The sequence below is a fragment of the Sciurus carolinensis genome, chromosome 12 (genome assembly GCF_902686445.1).
Source record: "Sciurus carolinensis chromosome 12, mSciCar1.2, whole genome shotgun sequence".
Classification (NCBI taxonomy): Eukaryota; Metazoa; Chordata; class Mammalia; order Rodentia; family Sciuridae; genus Sciurus; species Sciurus carolinensis.
The window spans coordinates 95002708-95020822 of record NC_062224.1 but is presented as its reverse complement, the minus strand read 5'-3'; the positions used below and the strand labels follow the sequence as shown (position 1 = coordinate 95020822).

Sequence of the window (18115 nt, the reverse complement as noted above, 5' to 3'; positions counted from 1 at the left end):
TCCAGGGATAACTATAAGTCCCCTGAGTGCACTAGAGCTCCTACCTAATAAAATTCCAACAGTATCAGGAGGTAAGGGACCTTTTAGGTCTGTAGGGATAGGTTGGACTCCCATTTCTGGAGTTAGTATTGCTCTGGCGGTGGCACAGAGGTCCAATCCTGCGCTCCCTGTGGTGGCTCTCCTTGGCTTGTCAACGGTTGGTGAGTCCTGTGTACCTGTTGAATCACCCCATATACTTTTGAGGGGCCCCGGGGAGCTGGGCCCCAACTCCCATTTTTTGTCTGTCCATGAGGGGGCAGAGGAACTCCATCTATATCTATCATAGATCTACATTCAGATGCCCAATGATTACCTTTTCTACATCTAGGACAACGTTGAGGCTTAGGTCTTCTAGGGGGTCGATTAGGGTCCCTTAATTGTGGACAGTCCTTTTTGAAATGTCCAGGTTGTTTACAATAAAAACAAGTTCCTGGAGGCCCTCCTATAGGACCTTGTAATCCTTGTGCAATGGCTGCTGCCATAACTTCTCCTTGAATCACAATCTCATTGATATCTCTACACACTTTGATATATGTACTTAAATCCTTATTTTTCCAGGAACAAATGGCGTCCATACACCATTTATTAGCCTGTTCATAAGCTAACTGTTTTACCAAGGGCATAGCTTGATCCACATCCCCAAAGATGCGGCCTGCTGTTTGCATCAACCTCGCTACGAAATCAGCGTATGGCTCGTTTGATCCCTGAATAACTTTTGACAGTTGACCTTGCAAGTCCCCACTCCCTTGTATACTTTTCCATGCTTTTACAGCGGCTGCAGAAACCTGAATGTACACTGCAGGATTATAGCCAATTTGAGCCTGTTGTCCTGTGAATACTCCCATTCCCATAAGCATCTCTAAATTCCACTGAGGATTTCCTGTTGCAGCATTGCGGCGTGCAGTATCGTTGGAATGCTCCTGCCACGCCGTTTTCCAAACCAGATATTGCCCCCCTGACAACATGGCTCGTGCCATGTTACCCCAATCATCAGGAGTAAGATTCATTCCCCCTATGGATTCTACAAGTGATAAAGTAAAGGCTGCGTGAGGGTCATAGGTCATTACAGCCTCTTTTAATTGTTTTACTAATTTAAAATCTAAAGGTTGATGATATCTCTGATTATTTTGATCCTCAAACACTGGGAATGCTGTTGCATCTTGTTGTAGGAAGTCCCATCCTGTTGAATTGGAATTAGGATGGCTACAATAACATTTTTGTCCCCCTAAATGCTCATAATTATATGGTGGGGGAGCAGACGGCGTAAGTCTGTGAGTTCTCCTTTTAACTGCTACATTTGATTTAGTAGATCCTGTAATAGCAAGATTTTTTGTTCTATATAGTAAATCCTCCTCTTCATCTGAACTATCCTCACACCCAGTTTCATTTTCCTTGTCTGTCTCTGATCTTATTGACGCCCTTTCTGATGCTTTAGACCTTTCCTCTTTTATTTCCTCCAAAACCTCTTCCCCTTGTTTTATTGCCTCTCTGCATTTGGTATTAGGAGTATCTAAACGCCCTCTAACTAACATCCATATGGCCATGGTTCCCAGGGGTAATGGTTTTACTCTCTCTGTCGCTCTCAAATCCTCCCCTAGAAGCTCCCATTGAGGGATATTCAGTAATCCCTCGTCCAAGAACCATGGCGCAATATCTTCCACTGTGCGTAAAAAGTTTCGGGCTGTTTTAGTTTCAAGAGGAATTCCATTGGCCCGGAGCAAATCCTTTAAGGGACCTTACATGCGCATTCGTGACATTTCAGTGCCCATATTTCTCTATTAAACTAACAATGCAAAGCACTTTAACTAGCAAAACAAAAGCAAAAGCACTTACAAACACTCAATCTCCGTCACTTATCCTGCGAACTTTAACTCGTCGCTTCCCACGAACTTTAACTCCTCACTTTTCCCGTGAACTTTACCTGTGAACTTTAATTTGTCGCTTTTCCTGCGAACTTTAACTCGTCACTTTTCCCACAAACTTTAACTCCGTTGCTTCCTGCCAACTTTAACTCCGTTGCTTCCTGCAAACTTTAACTCCGTTGCTCCCCGCGAACTTTAACTTGTCGCTTCCCGTGAACTTTAACTCTGTCGCTCATCCAGCGAACTTTAACTCGTCACTTATCCAGCAAACTTTAACTTGTGGCTTATCGAGCAAACTTTAACTCGTCGCTTACCCTGCGAACTTTAACTCATCGCTTATCCAGCGAACTTTAACCTGGCCAGACTGTACTTTACTTTCCCTGTATTTACCTGATCAGTTTCTTCTTTATAACTCGAGGTCCCGGGTTTCGGCACCACTTATGACCGCCCACCGCCCACAGGCGGTGGGCAATCACAACACGTGAGCTTTTCTTGATCACAGGAACCAAAAGGGCTTTATTCCACAAGTCTCCGACTTATATTGAGAACATCAGCCTATCAGAGAGTAGACTACCAGGAAAGTCAGCCTATCAAGGAACAGTCTCCAGGCAGATACCAGGATCGCCTCATGTACAACAGCCAACCAGAGTTACTTCCTAAAACTTGTATATGAGTGCAGCAATGTTTGGCAAGCTGCCAGGCGCCATCTTAGAGATCAGGCCACGGTGCGGCTCTGGGACCCTCAGAGCCCGCCCCTGACGCTTCAGGATATCTGTATGTCTTCCTACCTCTTTCCGACTACCCCTGTCTTACACATTACATTCCTGGAACTCCAATTATTGAAAAGATCGCTTACAGCATTAAAAATAAAAACAAAAACAATGATTTATGATGAAGAGGACAATTCTATCTATAAGTAATATTTAAAACATAAATTGAGGATCCCCTTAGTTTCCTGTTGCTGCAATAACAATTCACCACAGCTTCAGTGATTAAGTCACAAATTTATTACCTTACATTTCTGTAGAACAGAAGTCCAGTACAGGTGTTGTCAGAATGAACTTGGGGTGTCCACAGGTTTCCCTCCTCTCTGGAGGACCTAAGGGACTGTTTATTTTGTGCTTGTGTAGGTCATTGGCAGAATCCAGGTCTTTATAGTTTTAGACCAAGATCTCCATTCTCTTGCAGCTCTGAATTTAAGGCCAATCCCACCTGCCAGATTTCTACATGTCCTTTATTTCCTGACCTTCTTCTTGTATCTCAAAAGCCAGGACTAAATAGCCAGCCAAGTTCTTCTCATGTGACATCTCTCTGACCCACTGATCTGACTTCTACTTTTAAGAACTCATGACTAGATTGGATCTTCCTGAATAATCTCATTCAAGGTCCTTAACCATAGTCTCATTTGCAAAGTTCTTTTGTCTGTGTAAGGTAATATTTTCACAGATTGTGGGTTTTAGGGCAACTTTTCTGTCTTCCATAAGAAATAATGTCTTCCTAAGTAGGACTTCTATAATTTTTTAAAAAGTGAGATTTGAAGCAACAGAAGCTCAGTTTCCTCATCTGTCTACGTGCATACAGGATATATTCTAAACACCTATTGAAAATTAAATAAGGTGATACACGTAGACAGCACTTAGCCCTCGAAATCTTTAAACATGTTAAAAACACAAAACCTCTTAGTTACTGCCAACTTGCCCCCAACAGAGATTCCTTCTTCTTAATTCTTCATGGAACGTCTTATGTTAGAAATAATCATGGATCATGCTTGTCATGGATCATGAGGAATAGTTCTTGAGAGCAGTAACTATAAGAGATGGAAACAGAAGTGAAAATGAGCAATGGAGGCATAGAAAGCTAGACTGCATTTTACAATTTTTTCAACCATAATTCCAGAATGTTTGTTTCCTATTTTATGAATTGTTGGATTAATTTTAAAATATTTTTCAGAAATTTTGCATCTATCATCACATTTTTTCTTTTTCTTTACTCTTAGTTTTTATTTTATTTTGGGGGAAACAGGTATAATACATTTGTCAGGTTTAGGTCTAAGAGTTATGTATCCTAGTCTCATAAAATGAGACAGAAGTATCAATCTTTCTGTTTTCCATATGATTATGTTAAAATTAGAATAATTTTTTTCAATAGTTTTATAAAATTCACTTAATCTGGGTTCAACATTTTTTTCAGGGGATGATATTTGATTATAAAATCTACTTAGTAATTTCATTAAAACTTTCAGATTTTCCACATTTTCAGTGTCATTTGGGGCAGGTTTTATCATTTTAAAAATAATTTTCTGTCATATAAATTAAATTTATTAGCATAAAGTCATTCATGATATTTGCTTGTTATCTTTGTAATACCTGTAAGATCTGTGGTAATATTCATGATTGCTTCCTAGTATAAAACAGTCTTTCCAGGGGTCTATTCTTGTTTCCAAAGAAACATTTTGGGCTTTAGTCATTTTCTTTCTATACTATAGACCTTTGATCTTGTTTTTAATAGTGTTTATTTTTCCTTTCTCCTCAAGGTGGGCTTCATTTTCTGTGTTTGCCAAGTTTCTTAAAGTAGAATCTTAGATCTTGATTTTGATACCCAGTTTCTTGTATTAGTACATGATTTTCATCTAATTATTGATTAAGTTGTAGCTGACAAACTTTTATACGTTGTACTTCCGCTCTAATTGTAAATATTTTCTAATTTCCCTCAGAATTTCTTCTTAATCTGTGAATTATTTCTAAGTGTGTTATTTGATTACTAAGTATATGGGGGCTCTTTTTGCTGTATTACTACTGTCAAATTTTAATTCAAACCGCCTAACAGGAAAAAGAAAGCCTTTAAGATATCAAACTTTTGAAATTTATTTAGATTCATTTTACATCCTAGAATGTAGAGTATCTTGGATAATCTTCCTGAGCACTTGAAAAGATGTGTTGGGTAGAGTGTTTTATAATTGTTAATTAGGTTGTTTTAGTTAATAATGTTAAGATTTATATATTATGATTCATATTCTGTAGACTAATTCAATGAATTAGTGTGCATAATTAAAATCTACATTTTTCTATTTCTTTAAGAAATATCAGTTTTCTTCATAAATTTTGAAGCTCTGAATTAAGTTCATATATGATTGTTATATGCTAGAAATGATTGACCATTTTATAATTATGAAATGGAAATATTCTTTTATTTTAAAGTCATCTTCTCAGACCATATAAGTTTTTTATTCAGATTTTGTATTCTTAGGCTTAATCTCTGAACTGTGCATCATTTGCATCATTTTAATCCTTTTTATTCATCTTCCTAATCTATATTTAATGTTTTCTGCAGCCAATATACAGTCTGGTTTTAGTTTTCAACTCAGTCTTTTAATTTCTGACTTGTAATTGGCATGTCTAATTTGTTTAAATGTAGCGTCATCATTGAAGTAGATGGAGTTGCATCTAACATCTTACTGTTTATTTTGGTCCAGTTTTGTAGCTATTTATGATCAAAGGGAAAGTACTGTTTTTGTTACCCTGTAGTGGCCCTCCTGTATAATTTAATAGTAATATTTCCTTCTATTTAAGATAACGCTCTATAGATTAAACATCAAAGCGTTCGTCAGCTTTTTTAAAACTGCTGATATCTAGTACCTAGGACAGGGTCTGGAATACAATGTGCAATAAGTTTGGTTTTTAATACACGAACGAGTGATTACATAGAGAGCTCAAGATGAAAACTTATTTATAAGCTAGTTGACCTAGTAAGGAACATACTATAGCAGTAGGGACATAATCCACAGGGATACCCCAGGGGGAAGCTGTGCACCTCCACAAAAATTTGCCAGCTTGTCTGAAGCCACAGGGACTGACATCAAACTTTGCAGGCTCCCAAAATTGATGGTGTCATCTTGAGAGCATGCCAAAAAGGACCCAACTCTTAGTAGAAAGTTCACATTGGCAAAACTCATGAGGCTGAGTTCCAATTTAGTAAAATAGATTCAGAAATAAACTGTCAGTAATAGCTATTTTTCTATCTTTACATATAGTAGGAGCCAAATCATAACAAAAACCTTGCTTGTCAAGCACAAAATTAGAATATTAATTAAATGTTTAGTGACATCAGATAAAGAATAGGGTTCACATCTTAAATGGACTGGTATATTGTTTAATTACATATATTTTTCCATACTTACAATAGGATAAAATTCTTTTATTTCACATTGCTTTTTGCTTTCTTACAATAACTGGATCCTATTGTCAGTTTTTCTTATAAATTTTATAGGTCTGACATTTTCATTTAAAATGTGAAACATATCCTGAAACTTTTTAATTAACTTTATTTTAAATGAAATGTTATTATTTTATTATCAATTCAATTATACATTACATCTTTTAGCAAACAATTATTGAGTGATTTCTTCATGTTGGGGACTAGAGATTTTGTGGAAAATTAGACAGTGGTCTTCAGCTCATGAATTTCACAAGGTAGCCGAGGAACAATAAGCAAGTGCAGTATGATATTTTAAGTATTGTCCAACATACCAGGAAGTCATGTTGAAGGATACCCAACTTATTCTTGAGGGGTTGATGAAACTTTTCCAGACATGATAAACTCTGATTTAAACCTGAAAGGAGAGTGAGGACTAGACTGAGAAAGACAGATTGATGAAATTGGAGCAGGAAGTGACAAAGAGTTTGCAGAAGGGTTAAAGCCAAGAGATGCAGGGACATGGCACACACATTGAACTGAGCCTTTCTCTGTGACTGGAGCTTAGTGTGTGGGAGAAAAGAGTGGAAAGAGATGAAGATTTTAAATAGTGATGAATCATCAAGGAATTTGTAGGATGGAAAGAGATTATTGACTAGAATCTGGATAATAAACCAAGAGGTTGGGGGAGAGCTATCAATCAGGAGGCTCTTATAACAATCAACATGAGAGATAACTCTGGTCTGCATGAAGTAGTTAGAGATATCATATAAATAAAAAGATATAAAATATCATATAAATAAAAAGATATAAGGAGGATATAAGAAAGAGGAAAACTGACAAAGTTTGATTATTAACTGGGTATGAGATGAGGAAAAAATTGTTAGCCTTGATAATAAGTGCCAGGGTTCTATCTGGTTGCAATTCTTAAGTAGATGGTGTCATTGAATGGGAAAGATATGTTCAAAAGATATGTACAAAAAATTCTGAGTGAAGATGATGAATTCAACTATAACAGGACTATTTTTTTGCATGAAATTTAGTGGAGATATTTATCACATCTTGGTACTTGTAAGCTTCTAGTTCAGGAAAGAGCCTGGAAGTGGGTGCTAAGAATTGTCAGAATGTTGATTATATTTGAGTGTTGAAGTGATTTCCCAGAAAAAATGAATTTAAGGGAAGGATGAAGAAGGATAAACTGAGAAGGATTCAGACAAATAACAGACAGAGGTGTAAGACTAAACTCAGGAGTGTAGGTGCCATTGAAGAGAATTACAGACTAATCTCCACCACAGATGCTGTTGTAGAGAGAAGGAATAACATATGGACTGGAAAAAAAATGTTTAATGAATATAATGTTCAGGAAATTTGGCAAAAATAATTAAAGTGGAGTGTTGAATTAAAACCACATTTCAATGTGTTAGGAAGTAAATGAGGCCTAGAAGATTAAAAGACCAAGCATAGGAAACTTAAAGACATTTTAAGGAGAAACAATGTTTCAGTAGCTGGAAGAATATATGAAGTGAAGAGATTTTTCCTTTGATGATTTCTTGTAATGAGAGATCTTTGAAAGGTATCAGAATCTAACTCAGAGAAACTTTGTCTTCCAAAGTTGTTTGTAATGCCTCATTTGGCCTGCAGGTGTCGACAATGTGTTTAAAGTACAGTAGGGAGTAAAGAAAAGAAATGCTGAAAGAGCACAGGAGAATGACAGAGAGAAGGGGAGAATGGAAGAGTAGAGAAGGGGAGAATGGAAGAGTAGAGGAAAGGAGAACCTCGAATTTGATGGGAAATGCAGCGAATTAAACCTACACAGATAAATGCACAGAGAAGTGAACAGTGTGAACTTGGAGATATGGAATCCTAGAATCATGCAAAGAGAAGTATTTCAAAAAGAAGCAGTCAAAGTAGAGTAGAGGAGCAGAGGATGGAAACCAGAGGCAGGGATGGGGGAGTGAAAGGAAAGTGCTGGGGAATGAGATCAACCAATTTGTGTTATGTGCATGTATGAATACATCACAATGAGTTCTAATGTTATGTGTAATTATAATGCACCAACAGGAAATTAATTTTAAAAAAGAGGGTCAGTACAATCAGATGCTTCCGACAAGTTAGAAGTCCAAGTGGAATTCATGAGGTTTTCCTGTACAAAAACTTACCTGTGGTAGTAGGAACGGAAATAGTCCACAACTAGAGAGTCACACTACTGAGAATAAATTTAAAGATTTCTAAAAATCATTTAAACCCAACTCAAGTGTGATTTTCTCAGAAGCAGTTTAATTGAAAGTCCACACAATCATGTTTTCCCTCCTTCAATGCTTCTTCTACAATGTTTCTACCATATTATCAACCAATTTCATTTCTTGGAACTTATCCAAGAGAAATGATGATTTATGTTTACACTTAAAAACCTGTACATAAATTTATATAGCATTTATATATATATATATATAAACAACAGCATCAGGAGCAAAAACAAATTCCAAATAACACAGATGTCCTTTATAACTGCTTGAAAAAAATTTTCTTCTTATAATAATCATCTTTTAAACTTTTTTAAAATTTATTTTTACAGACCACATTTGATTCACTGCACACAAATGGGGTACAACTTTTTGTTTCTGTAGTTGTACACAATGTAGATTCATACCATTCATGTAATCATGCATGTACACAGGGTAATGATGTCTAATTCAACCATCTTTCATACCCCTGCCCTGTCCCTCCTGTCATTTCCCTCTACATAATCTAAAGTTCCTCCATTCTTCTCTTAATTCCCATCCTCCACCCCCATTATGTATCATCATCCACTTATCAGGGAAAACATTTGGCCTTTGGTTTTTTTGAGACTGGCTTATTTCACTTAGCATGATATTCTCCAGTTCCATCCATTTACCTGCAAATGCTATAATTTTATTCTTCTTTATGGATGAATAATATTCTATTGTGTATTTTTTGAGAGAATCTGCCTTTATGGAATTGATTTCCCCATACATGTTATTGAAAAATTCTAGATTTTGTTAAAGCAAAAGTGATTATTAATATAAGTAGTCTATATAGATTTCCCAGGGATTAAAAAGGAACTGGGTGTAGGAGAGATAGAAGTAGTACTTAAAAGAGCAACATGAAATATTCTTATAAAGTTCCGTACTTTCATTTTATCAATTAATGTCAATATCCAAGTTGTGATTTTTACTATGGTTTTGCACATTCTTACATTGATAGAAACTAAATAAAAGGTACATGAGTTCTATTTCCTACAAGTACATGTAAATCTATCCTTTTAATTAAAAAGTTTACTTTTTAAAATGACAATAGGCCAAAAAAAGTGGAATTTCAAAAATAGATAAAAGAACACTAGTTTGAAGTCAGATTCTCTTATGGCTGAATCCAAAGTCTGCCACTTTCTTATTTTCAATATATGTAATATAATTTTATCTGGCCCAGCCTGAAATAATTGATCACCAAGAATATTATCACCATCCCCACCAATGAAACCTTTATCAAGTCTTTACTATGTGCCAGTCTATATTCTAAGAACTTGGCATATTTTACCATTTAATTCTCTCAACAGTTCTATCAGGTAGGTATTATTGTTGTCTTAATTTTAAATATTGAGAAATTAAAGAACAACAAGAAAATGTAATTCACTCAGGGTCACATGGTAAATTGCTAAACATGAACTTGAGCCCTGGGAGTCTTCCATAAGACTTGATACCACTCCCCCAGTATTTATGGGGCTCAGGCAAAAAGAAAACAAAAAAACCTCATACTGTGTCTAAATGCTTAAGAGTTAGAGATCAAACCCAAAACTGCTTAAAGATATATTTTATCCCTTTACTTGGGCAAAGATACTTTGTAAACCACTTGAAGGATTGCATGGGAATTTGAAGACTTTAGCCCCTTCACACTGGTAAAGGTTAAGCATGATCAACTCTGTTTCCATCCAGGGTGGTTTTAGTTTCACACTGGAATAGGCCTCCCTGCACTTTTGAGCAGATGCTTCCACCTGCTATTTTGAGCCCTGTTCACACTAAAGACAAAGGATTTACATAATAATGTGTCAAGTGTGATTTTGGTGGATGGGCTTGGCAAGTGGGGACCATGCAAATTCTGGAAACATAGCATATTACAGGGAATTCTAAGGTCCTGAGTACCAGAAAGCACTGTCTAAAGGTATGCAGGATGGGTTCTGAATGAAAGCTTCTTGGTCTCACACTCTGGGAGGGGCATGAATAAAAACAAACATAAACTGAGGTCACAGTAGAGGTCCCTCTCACTCTTAGGTCTAAGGACTTAGATCTAAGTATGATATAGCTTTATTTCAACAGGAATGAAATTTCCCTTGTGAAGTTAGTTTAATTTTCTTGAAAACTGTGCTGGATGTCTGCTGTCATGTGGCATCACAGGGAAGGTCTAGATTTTTATTAGTGTTTGTAGTTATGTTTTAATGTCAAGTAGCATGTATTCCCAGTATTGATGTTTTGGAGTCATAATATATATATATATATATTTATATGTATTTTTGGTAGATGGACTGGATGCTTTTACCAGATTTCTTAAGACTGAATTCAGTGAGGAAAACATCGAATTTTGGATAGCCTGTGAAGATTTCAAGAAAAACAAGGAACCTCAACAAATTACCCTTAAAGCAAAAGCCATATATGAGAAATTTATACAGAGTGATGCTCCACAAGAGGTATAGTAAAGATGATCAGAAAACTTTATAACTGCTTGAAAATTTTTTGAGAGAATCTGCCTTTATCAAATTGATTTCCCCATACATTTTATTGGAAAGTTCAAGATTTTGTTGAAGCAACCGTGATTATTAATGTAAATAGTCTATAAAGCTCCTGTGTGTAAATAGAATACATTTTAAGATATTATCATGGAAGAGAGGATACAAGTGAAGTCCCTCCTCAGTTATTTGCATGTAGACTGAGTACAATTAACTACAACAAAATGATTTCTTCACACATTCATGTTAATCACTTTAACAGAAGCAGCCCTTCATAGAAACTAAAGGTTTCTAAAAGTAACAAAAGCAAAATAAACCAAAAATGGTACTTAACATGTACCACTTTAATGTTATCTATGTATATAAAGTTTTGCCCAAACAACTATAATTCTACTTTAAAATAAGCTAAAAGAAAATATCCTAATTGATGATGTAAAACTCATTTGGCAAGGGTTCAAGTGGCAAAAAAAAATTCATGGTTTTCTCTGACTGTAAACTCGATAGGTAACTGTGTGATGCAATTGTTAAAATGGCTATATGAACAGCAAATGTTGTCATCAGACATTAGAGTTTATAAATTTCTATTGTGTTCAATAAATGGTGGTTCTTTATTTTGATGGTGGAACTGTTGGTCTCTCACTGTCAAAAGTTTTGTTTGTAAATTAATACTGTCTTTATTAGTCAGCTTCCTAGAAGTTGCTGTGACAACTAGTTGAGAGAAATCAGCTGTAAGGGAAGAAAATCTATTTTGGAGTATCATTTCAGAGATCTCTGCCTGTGATTGCTTGACCCTGTTGCTTTTGGTCTGTGGCAAGGCAGAACATCATGGTGGAGGTGGATGGCAGAGGAAACTGCTCAAGGGTTGCAGCCAGGAAGCAAAAAGAGAAAGAGAAGGGGCCAGGTTCCTATATCTACTTCAAGGGCACACCCAATGATGTAACTTTCTCCCACTAGGCCTCACTTTTAAAGTTCCAGCACTTCCCAATAACACCACAGCTTTTATCACCTGGGCTGTGGGGGAATGTTTAAGATCCAAATCATAAGGCTTCCCAGGGAGTTGCATTTTCTACATGGATGTTACACCATAAGAAATGAGGGCTATTTTCCTTGTTTTGGTATGTTTCAATCTTTTTTCTGTTTCAATATATTATTCTGTCTTCCCTGAGGTCAAACTCATACCTACCTCAGAGCAGGGGAAGGGGGGAGCTAATTGTGTTATGTTACCCAAGAGGAAAAAACACAGGTTCCCTACCTGAAAACCCACCAACACTGGACCAGGTATAGCAATGGTTCTTTAGCAAAAGACTTTAAAGGATTTTTGTCTCTAAGAAACATCCATACTTCAGCACACGTTTGTTCATAGGAAAGTATGATAACATAATGAAATGAGCAACAGGATAAAAAGAAGTCTCATATTGCAATCCCAAATATTCCCCAACCTCACTGGTTTCCACTCGATGATGTCCATGTAGTTTAGTTCTTCACCTTGAAAATTAGTGAGTCAGCCTGATACTCTGTATGCTACTTCCATTGCAATATTTCATTTTTTTTCTAAAGTGAGAAGGGCGAGGAGCATAAAGAGAGAAGAGCCAAATGACATGCCAGCCCAAAATAAACCACTCTAGGCCCTGTGAGGAAACTCGCCCATGTTCCAAGCTTGCCAGGCTCACTCCAATTGTCTCAGTCCTCGGCGTTTGCTTAAGTAAACTGACTGTAATTACACTTTTTTCCCTTTTATCCAGGTTAACCTTGATTTTCACACCAAAGAAGTCATTGCTAAGAGCATCACCCAACCTACCCTCCACAGTTTTGATGCTGCACAAAGCAGAGTGTATCAGCTCATGGAACAAGACAGCTACACACGTTTTCTGAAATCTGACATCTACTTAGAATTGATAGAAGGAAGATCTCGGAGACCAACAAATCTTAGGAGACGGTCACGCTCATTTACCTATAATGAATTCCAAGATGTGAAATCAGATGTTGCCATTTGGTTATAAGGAAAATAGGTTTGTCTCATTTTGAAGGTAAACTCGTATCTCAGCTTCTAAGATATGTTATGTTTCCATTAAGAAATTATTATACCTTTTAAAGTACACCACCTGAAAGAATTTTAAAAATGTAAATTAAAGTTTTTATACTAAAACAATGCATGATGTATCTTCCAATATATTGTGTAAAACCTTCCATTTTATATTATTCCATTTATAACCAGAAAAAAAAATTTTAACTAAAAGGCAACAAAGACATAAGAGCAATATTTTACAAGACTGTGAAGTTAAGTAAAGGCTAATCTTTAGTATAACTGTCAACAGTTTCACTAAATATCTAACCTGAATTTTTTTCAAGTTGCATGCAACATAATCCTTACATATTCATCTATTTGGACAGCATTTTCCATAATAAAGAATATTCTCTTTGGGTAACAGAGAATGAACTAATCCTGTTCTTGTATTGTGAGATGATGAGCAGCTCAAGAATAACCACAGATTATTTCTAGTATTAAGCTTGCAACAGGGACTTCTGGGAAGACATATAGATCTGCATAGATTTCCAGGTTAAATATAAGCTGGGTTGGTAAGTGAGAACGAGATCCACAGTTGGGCTCATTCCTAAGTGAAACTAGACTTTCCCAATTAGATGGCGCATTTTTTTTTTTTTTTCTGGCCACAGAAATATAATCAGATGATGGGGAAAAAACAGAAAAAGAAATAAAAAAATTAATCATGTCCAGATTGGGACTGAGTGGACTACATCCTTGCCTGCTAAATGAACTTGCTTCTGAAACAGGAGGCAATCAGTGGTTCAAATGATGAGCGGGGGACATTTTTTCTATAAGTAAATAGGTCTTGTGTTTGGACTTTCAGAGTTGGGTCCTTTTAGAGGAGGGAAAGAAGCAAGGAGTTGAAGGCTCATCTTTAAAGCATGTTCTCCCTTTAAGTATATTCTTATTAAGACTCTCGCTTAAAACTATATTATTCAAATAATATTATGCTAATAAATATATGTATACTACAGAAATATTTAATTTTAAATGTGTCTTACATGGTCTGTAAATGTCTGTATTTAAAGATGTCATACATTTGACTTTGGTAAATATTTTAATTGAAATGTACAATATAAAAACTTTGGACTATCTAAAATAATAAACATTTTTAATATCTTCATAAAGTTTAGACACTAAAATCTCCCACTTTTAATTATCTTTCCTGTTATCAAAAAAGAAATAACCACATCTTTTTATTTTAGAATGATATTAATATAGAAAATATTAATTGAGATATTGTCACTGATCTTAATGTCAACTTAATTCTTTATACTGTTGTTCATATGAAAACAAATCACACATTTCAAGGATGAACTAGCAAAGTGATTTTTAATTTTTCTTTGACTGATTTGTATTTTTATTTTCTGTGGCAGTCTCTATTCATGAAATTTGATAGTTTCATGTACTGAATTAAGATTTCATACAAACTTTCTGATTTAATCACAAAATTATGGATTGATTTTTATTAGCATTGTCCTGGAATCATGAACTTTTATTATTAGCTTTTACATTTGTAATCTATTTCAAAATTATTCATTTTGATTAAATTATGAAATATTCAATGAGATGCTTCAAACATGTACCATAACTCCTTGATTAAGTAATGCCTGACTTCAAAGAGTTTTGATCTCTGAAAGAGATAACATGGACAAATACAGGAAAAAAGAGCCAATAATGGAACTAGTGAAAAAAAGCCAAGTAAAAACATATAGATAGCACTGAACTCTGGCCAAAAAAATGACAAAGCTGTATAAACTGAGACTCTAGAAACTCAAGGCTGAACTTCTAACTAGATGTCTGATCCTCAGAAATTCATTTAACAGTCCGGACCTTTGCCCTCTACAATCTTTTATAGAAGGACTCAGAGTTTCTCATTTCTTGTGCTCTGTATGGTCCCCACATTCACTGATTTTAATTATTGTAATAAATATTCTTCAAAGCACTTTCTGATTAGTGCACAAGTCGAGAAAAGAGGGAAAAAAAAAAACCCTACTATTGATAAAAGAAAACTTCAGAATAAAAATTGGAATGGATGCTGGTCTAAGAAATAAGGAACACTTTTTATAGAAAACATACAAATACATAACAGGAAAGAAGCCATAGAGAATATAACTTGATATTTTTGAGTAGTCAAATCAATGTAACACAATGTCTTTAAAGACAATAGAAGACAGGTGCATTGAATTAGATGATTCTACTACCTTGCTTATGGATTTCAAGTTTTGCCTACAAGGCTGCCAAGTTTTGTACATAATAGAAACTCAATGAGTGTCTTTCACAATAAATACACAAAACAAAGCATTAAGAGGAAGAAGTCCATTGCATGAGTAGAAGTTTTCACATGTGGCAAAGTTTTATTTTAATTCTAGCTCTGCTTCCTTATCAAATATATGTTGGGAAAGTTACTTAAACATTCTAAACTTCAAATTTCACTTGTAATATTGGAATAAAACTTTTACAATGTTCTTATGATGATTAAATTTTAAAATATTTGTCAAGTGCCAAGTATAGATTACTTGACTTCAGTGTGTGGATGGGATTATGGAAATCATTTCCTTTATTTAAGTGTCACATTTTAATTATAATATAATTTTTTTCTTATAATGCCTTGGTTACATATCAAACAAATGTACTTTGAGAATAAGATTTCCTTGAATAAAGTATGAGGATAACAATTACTTTTAACAAATCTTTTATAATTTTGCAGTGCACAGAAAAGTAAATAATGATATTTTAGCTAAATGAAAAACTATGAAAACATTATAACTTTAAACATTTTCCTAAAATTTTCTTTCAAAAAGAAAATTCTTAACTATTTAATTTTTGCCAAGTGGCCCTTCCTTAGGAGAAAAAAAAAAAGCCTATTGAAGATATGTATCTCCAAAATGCTCACACTTAGCTGTGCTGCTAACTAAATTTAAACACATCAATTTCATTTTCGTTGTGCTATATTAACTGGTCTTATAGTTAGTGTCCTTAATTTTAATTATCATCTGTCTTAAGAAAAAATATATGATCTCACAAATTTATCCACAAGATTGTTCAACTATGTTAACTGAAGTCTTTTCAACCATAAAAATAAAAGGTAATACACTGAAACAAATTTTCTGTAACATATTTAATGAATGGACAAATATTTAATGAACAATTTCATTTGACTGGTACTGATTATCACTGGAAACTCAGAAGTGAATCAAACAGGAGTGAGAGAGAAAAATGAAAAGAGAAAAACTTTTTTTTTTTTAGAAAGACTACAGTTTTTATAAAGTTTGAACTCCACAATATGCAGCTGAAAGCCACCCTTTAAACAAGTCATCCTTCATCACCTCAGAAAGCAAAGTCACCTATGACTGATGATGTGGACCATCACTCACCTTTTGATACTAGGAATTAGGTAGCTAATTTTACTTGTTTGAAAAAGACACAAGAGACTCATTAAGTTGCAAAATCTTTGGGCTCCTTTCATAAAACGAAAACAGAATGCAAAGCACATGCATGTGTATCAATATATTTTACTTAAATATATTTAAGTAAATATATTAAATATTTTTTGGTTCATTTTACAGGTTTTGCCTTACAAATCAACCAACTCACAGAAAGTTTCTTTGAAGATGGAAAACAAAAATCATAACTTTTTAAAGAAAAAACTTAAAAAATCAAGTCACTTTATAAACAGCTGAAAAGAAGTAACGGTGTTAGTAGTAAAATATTGCATGTGAAAAATTTAAAACTATGAGCTGTGATTTTAAAGGATAAAATCATTTCACAGTAAATACACATGGTTATATGGTGCTTTATTTAATAATGAAATTTTCTACAGCAGAAATGAAACTTTAAGAAAAAAAATACCTACTAATTTTTAGATAGTCTGCTTATACTTTCATCTCTGATTTCTTAAATGTAACAAATAATCAATAATTGTGGAAAAAATAAAGACTGAATCATTGTGAAAGTCTGACCTAAACAAAAAAGTCACAATTCTGCTTTTAGACTCTGTATTTTTAACAAGAGCAAGGAAGTAGATGGAAAAATTGTCATCAATCTGTGAAATCCAACAATTAATTATTTTCTCAACACTGAATTTTGGTTGCATGTGAAGAAACTGGAATCCGACACATGAACTCAAATGAGATCAAAGCAATATAAATGGAATCAGGAACAAACTTTTTATTAGGTACAAGGTAGCTCAGCATACCTTATACCTAATTTATTCTTAATGAATCATACAAACCTCCCATATTTCAAAAGCGTTTGTCATGCTTCACCCTCTGTTTCATTCTACAGAATAGCAGAAATTCAAAGATGAATAAAATAGTGCAGTTTATCATTGAGGAAACCTAATGGAATTCCTATATGAGTAAATTCACAAAAGTGTCATTTCAGTATCACAAGCTAAACATTCAGGTGCATCTTGCCTTACCTGGGTCTTAAAAATGGCAAGGCAGTTTCACACAATGCAGTCAAGCATCTGCTATCCTGTCTTCAAAGTTTGTCTCAATGTGTTCTAAATTAAGGGGTCAAGTATGGATTCACTGTGTTTCCACTGAAACCTGATTCAAAAGGTCAATCTTTGGAAATTTGCACTGATTCCATAGAATAAAAAATTCTATGAATTTTTTGTAACATATTTAATGAATGGACAAATATTTTATGAACAATTTTATCACCCTCATTTAAAGCTCCCTTACAGTAGGAACTCCCAGAAATGTGTTTAGGTTTTATTCAGAGAAAATTAGTTAACATGGAGATTTGGGAAGTAAATTTTTTATGTAAAATTGAAAATCAGAATGTTAAGAGATGGTGATAAATGAATATCAACTATAAAATCGAATATGTGATCATTGAAATGATTCAACACATAAAATTCTATTCATCTATATTATTATAATATAAATCTGTATATTATGATATATACACTAATAAACATATTCTCCACTAAGCCACATGATCATGAAGGAAATGGTGGTCTTTCAGTTTGGTCCCATAAATTTCTTTTTAGTAATTACCTCAGCTTATTTTCTTCTATTCTGCTTTATATCAGTTACTCCAGGTGGCTATTTTGCTAAGATTTCACAAATTAAAGAAATTTTCAGAGTATTATACACCCCCACACATACAGAAACCCACCAAACACAAATAATTTGATTTTCAAAGATAATGATTGATAATCATTATGATTATTCTATCTAGGGATAGAGTGCATTTTCTCTGTCACATAGTATCACTATTTCTAATTAA

General features: G+C 34.4%; 1 protein-coding gene across 2 annotated transcripts in view; it reads left to right on the top strand.

Moving 5' to 3' along the window:
• Rgs18 (regulator of G protein signaling 18) overlaps positions 1 to 17751 on the top strand; it is a 33641-nt gene extending 15890 nt beyond the window's left edge. The window contains exons 4-6 of one of the 2 annotated variants that reach the window (XM_047521746.1): positions 10625 to 10791; positions 12573 to 12857; positions 16444 to 17751. In XM_047521746.1, the coding sequence (XP_047377702.1) occupies positions 10625 to 10791; positions 12573 to 12830 (425 nt within the window). In that variant the 3' untranslated portion in view covers positions 12831 to 12857; positions 16444 to 17751. Of the gene's footprint in view, positions 1 to 10624; positions 10792 to 12572; positions 12982 to 16443 lie in introns of those variants that run through there. The other variant, XM_047521744.1, reaches the window with a different exon arrangement.
• Positions 17752 to 18115: the final 364 nt, after the last annotated feature.